This window comes from Anopheles arabiensis, chromosome 3 (assembly GCF_016920715.1).
Source record: "Anopheles arabiensis isolate DONGOLA chromosome 3, AaraD3, whole genome shotgun sequence".
Taxonomy (NCBI): Eukaryota; Metazoa; Arthropoda; class Insecta; order Diptera; family Culicidae; genus Anopheles; species Anopheles arabiensis.
In genome coordinates this window covers 89,782,406-89,786,985 of record NC_053518.1, presented here as the reverse complement: position 1 = coordinate 89,786,985, position 4,580 = coordinate 89,782,406, and the positions used below count along the sequence as shown (strand labels likewise).

Below are 4,580 nucleotides of genomic sequence, written 5' to 3'. Positions count from 1 at the left end.
CATTTTAACGGATAAAAATAAAAAGTGCCAGGCAAACAAATGTGCATCAGCACGATAAGTAACAAATGAGGTTAACAATCCTTGAAACAGCATCCCATGCGCCACAGATTAAGCTTAAACGACTGAAACATCAAATATCTGTGATTTTCGGTAGGTTAAATGAAAAATCGGTTGTTTTAGGAGGCTTATCTGTGAATCGGTAGGCATATAAAAAATCGGTAGGAATACAGATAAATCGGTATTTCTGGTCACTCTGGCTGCGATAGAACAAATCGTAAAAAACGTAAACACCGTAACTCGGGTGGCGAAAATTACGACCCGCGCCGGAATGTCGTCGGAAAACAAGTCGCCGCTGCTGGAGCGGGCCCGCAACATAGTGCCTCACCTCGATACGGACCGCCACAAGGGCCAGGCCGGCCGGATCGGCATCGTGGGCGGCTCGCTCGAGTACACCGGGGCGCCGTACTTTGCCGCAATCAGTGCGCTGAAGGTGGGCGCGGATCTGGTGCATGTGTTCTGTCCGGACGCGGCCGCCCAGGTAATCAAATCGTACAGCCCGGAGCTGATTGTGCACCCGCTGCTCGACTCGATCAACGCCATCATCCAGATCGAGCCGTGGCTCGAGCGGCTGCACGTACTCGTGATCGGGCCGGGGCTCGGGCGGAACCGCCAGATAATGCAGACGGTGGCGGAGCTGATCAAAATCTGCCGCCAGCTGCAGAAACCGCTCATCATCGACGCGGACGGGCTGTTTCTCATCACGCAGGACATCAGCCTGGTGAAGGACTACTACGGCGTGATACTGACGCCGAATGCGATCGAGTTCTGCCGGCTGTTCGGGAAGGACCGGGACCAGATCATGCTGTCGCTCGGGCGGCTTGGGGCGGGCGTGACCGTAATCGAGAAGGGGCTGAACGATCGGATCTACGACTCGCTCACGCTGGAGAAGTATGAATGTCCGCAGGGCGGTTCGGGGCGGCGGTGCGGCGGACAGGGCGATTTGCTGGCCGGGTCGCTCGCCACCTTCTACTACTGGGCGCTGGAGTCGAAGCAGGAAATTAGCCCCGCGATGGTGGCCTGCTTTGCGGCCAGCACGCTCACCAAGACGTGCAACAAGTACGCGTTCAAGCTGAAGGGCCGCAGCATGACGTGCAGCGACATGATCGACCAGATTCATCCCGTGTTCGACGACCTGTTCGAGCACAAGAAGGATTAGGGCTGGTCGCACCGGAGCTGCCAGCGGTCGGCTCACGGCCCGACCGTGGCGCTCGTTTACCGATACCTCAGATCTGCACGTTTTCTACTCGTCGTCGTCATCGTCATCGTTTTCGTCAGTGTGTTCATAGTTGTCTCTGTTCATCCAAGCTCCGGCAGCACGGTGGTCTGACGATTGCAAACGAAATTGTAACGAAACACACACACACACACACATTGGAGTCAATTGGTTGCAACGAAACTAGCTCTCGCTACCACAGGCCACAGGGACGGGATCATTTGGTTTCTGTGTTAAACAGTCAGGGTGAAGGGTAGTTTAGTAGGAAGCTAATTTTAAGCATGATAGAAAGACTAGACAAAGGAAGGGATCAGGCGCTGGTGCGTCTGCAGTAGGTTTTCTAGCTCGTCATCACGTGGCATCTCACATCTTACGCAGTACGGCTACCCAGCCCCGGTTTGATATCGGGTGCACTGGTGGTGGTGGTGGTGGTGGTGGTAGTGGTGTAGCTGCGTACGAATTTACATTCTTGCACGATTTTTTAAATACAATTCACGATTGGGTGGAAACATCATCGAACGGGGAAGCAGCGCTACTTGGGACTGTAAAGAGGTGGGCAAAAATTAATTGTGAAAAATGTTTTACCAAAGATACGAAAATTCCAATAAAGACTAAATACAACTATCGAGATTAAAATGAACATAGTTAAAAGGTTTGGTATGATCCAGCAATTTGGATAAAACCCCTTTTAAATCTACTAGCACTTTTTATCAATTCGTTAGAAAATTTCACTTTTCGAGCTTTCCAGCTAGCAGTTTAGAAAGCTTTCCCAAAAGCTCCTTCCCCACAGTGATGACGAATAATGTGCAACACATGGTTAATTTGGGCTATTTTTATCATTATATGGGTTTTATATAGAATTTTTGTTCTTTTTTTATGTGTGTCACATAAAGGAATTTAATTTAACAAACAACATGAAAGACAATTGTAATAAAAAAGTATTCACCCCTCAATGGTGGATTCCTCAACAACGTACATAGGTTAATTAGTGTACTTTACATACCAATCAGGTGCCACCGAGTTCGAAGCCATCGTATCGTCGTCTACCAATCGTCGATCGAAGTCTTTCCACCATCGCAGTCGTGCTTCCGCGACATGCTTGCGCTTGAACTTGGGAGAGCTCAGCGCGCACTTTTTGCTCTTTCTCTGGGGCGTTGTGAAGAGCTGAAAGTACTTCACGCAGCAGACGAACAGGGGTGGATCTCTGATTGATACTGAACCCCATCGTTGTCTCTCTGCGCTCTACGCGTACAGCAACGCTCTCTCAGCACGCAAACGAGCCGGTCGCGCAAGTCTCGCCGTGGTTCCATTGATAAACAGCACAATACGCAACGCGGTCGTCGTGATAATTCGCTTTTGCGTGGACGCTCCCGCCTACTGTATCGATATTTGCACTCCCAGTGTTCTTCTTGTGCGGTTTTGACCCGTCTGATAATCAAGCGAGTGGATCAGAGTGCATTTATAAATAGACGGTGCGATCAGAAACACTTCAATTCGAATTAAAAAAAAAAAAACAATACATTTTTGTGGTATAGAAAAGTGAATTCGACCGTGGACAGCGCAGTCTGTGCTTGCGATTTGGGGTGTGCTCTAGTGGAGTAAAAACAGTGCCGGTGCCTGCAAAGACAACCCCATCTTACTTTTGCTTTGTGTTATGAATATTATCATTCTCTTCGGGTGGATAAATTTCCAGTTGACAGGAAAGTGTTCGTCGGGAAGAAGGGGAGGGTGATTCGATTGCCAAAAAAGCATATAAATTTCGCTGGTTTTTGAGCATAGAACGCCGCAACGCGTATATGAAAGAGAGCTGAGCGAACGAATAATACTCTCCCAGTGACAGGAGGGGATGACGAAATCGTACCGCACGCAGAAAATCATAACAAACCACTCGGAGTGTTCCGGCCGGCGCCGGTCGGTTCAAAGTCTACTTTGTTTTCATACATTGCCAAACAGTAATTGATATGCTGCTTCCGATACAGGCGTTCTCTCTGGTGAATTTTACATCAAAGTGCTGATAAAAACTTGCGTATACAAGAAAAAAAAACGCTGTGCTATCGTTCATGTGCGGCTGATAAAATTCGTGTTGACGGACGTGTACATTGTGATATTTTGAAGGGGTGAAGCACGCGAGTTTTGGAGGCGTGAAGAAGCACGTGCGGTAAGCGCGCATCCGTGAGAGAGTGCGTTGAGAGCATGCATGCTCTCTCCGTGGGGGGATGAAGCGTGATGACTAATACGGCTTTTTAGCAGACGACACGTTTGGAAGGCGAGTTGTGTGCAAACGTGTAAAAACTTGTAAAACACGGTGTTGAGTATTGCTAGCAGATAGTGCTTTGGAGATTAGAGGTATATTTAAATTGTGGTCTGAATAAAAATAATCAATCTCTACCATCAGTGAGTTCCGGTTGTAAGTGTATTGACCGGCATGATCGCGTAGCCTAAAATAAGAAGAAAAAGAAGAAGCAGAAGAAAAAAAAAGAAGAAAAAGAAGAAGAAGAAGAATAAGAATAAGAAGAAGAAGAAGAAGAAGAAGAAGAAGAAGAAGAAGAAGAAGAAGAAGAAAGAAGCAGAAGAAGAAAGAAGAAGAAGAATTATAAAAAAAGAAAATAAAACAAAAAGAAGAAAAGAGAACAAAAAGAAGAAAATAGAAGAAGGGCATGAGTGAAAACAAGGTGTAACCATGGCAAACGACGTTACTATAGCAAAAATTCGCACCGACAATCGTTCAGTGCTTGAAGTTCGTGGAAAAGAATTCGGACTGCAACCTATTATTGATCTAGTTGAGAACGTTATTAACAAAAATACCAAAATTGAAGAGGTACGTTTCGTGAGTGGCAAGCTTTTTCGCATTGACGCCAATCTACCCAATCAAGTTTGGCATGGGAAAAATGTTGTGGTTCATGCGCGTGAGCTACTGGTTCCGTCGCCCGTTTGTTGGGACCTTTCGGGCAAAGACGATGGCCATGAGTACAGCCAAAGTGCTGGGACTGGCGAGGACGGAACGGGTTTAAATGGCAAGGATGGCTACCCTGGCGAGAGTGGTGGAAATGTGTTGATAATGGCGAAAGAAATAACACACCCCGAGCACATGACGATCATTGCGAATGGTGGAGCTGGCAGCGACGGTCAGGACGGTGGCAATGGTAAACATGGGAGAGATGGAACAGGCAAACGTTGGTCCGAGTTTCGGGATGAATTTCCACCGGTAGCATCGATGGACGGGGTACGGCATGCGGACTTGAATACAACCCTAAAGAACCTGAAAAAACCGGGCATAACAATAACAAAGGAAGAGGTGAACGATCGT

At 47.5% G+C, this 4,580-nt stretch overlaps 1 protein-coding gene across 1 annotated transcript; it reads left to right on the top strand.

Moving 5' to 3' along the window:
* The first annotated feature begins 262 nt into the window (after positions 1 to 262).
* LOC120903529 (ATP-dependent (S)-NAD(P)H-hydrate dehydratase) lies at positions 263 to 1,917 on the top strand. The gene has a single exon (XM_040313009.1). It carries the CDS (start codon positions 329 to 331, stop codon positions 1,214 to 1,216), a length of 888 nt encoding a protein of 295 aa, XP_040168943.1. The 5' UTR covers positions 263 to 328; the 3' UTR covers positions 1,217 to 1,917.
* The last annotated feature ends 2,663 nt before the right edge of the window (positions 1,918 to 4,580 follow it).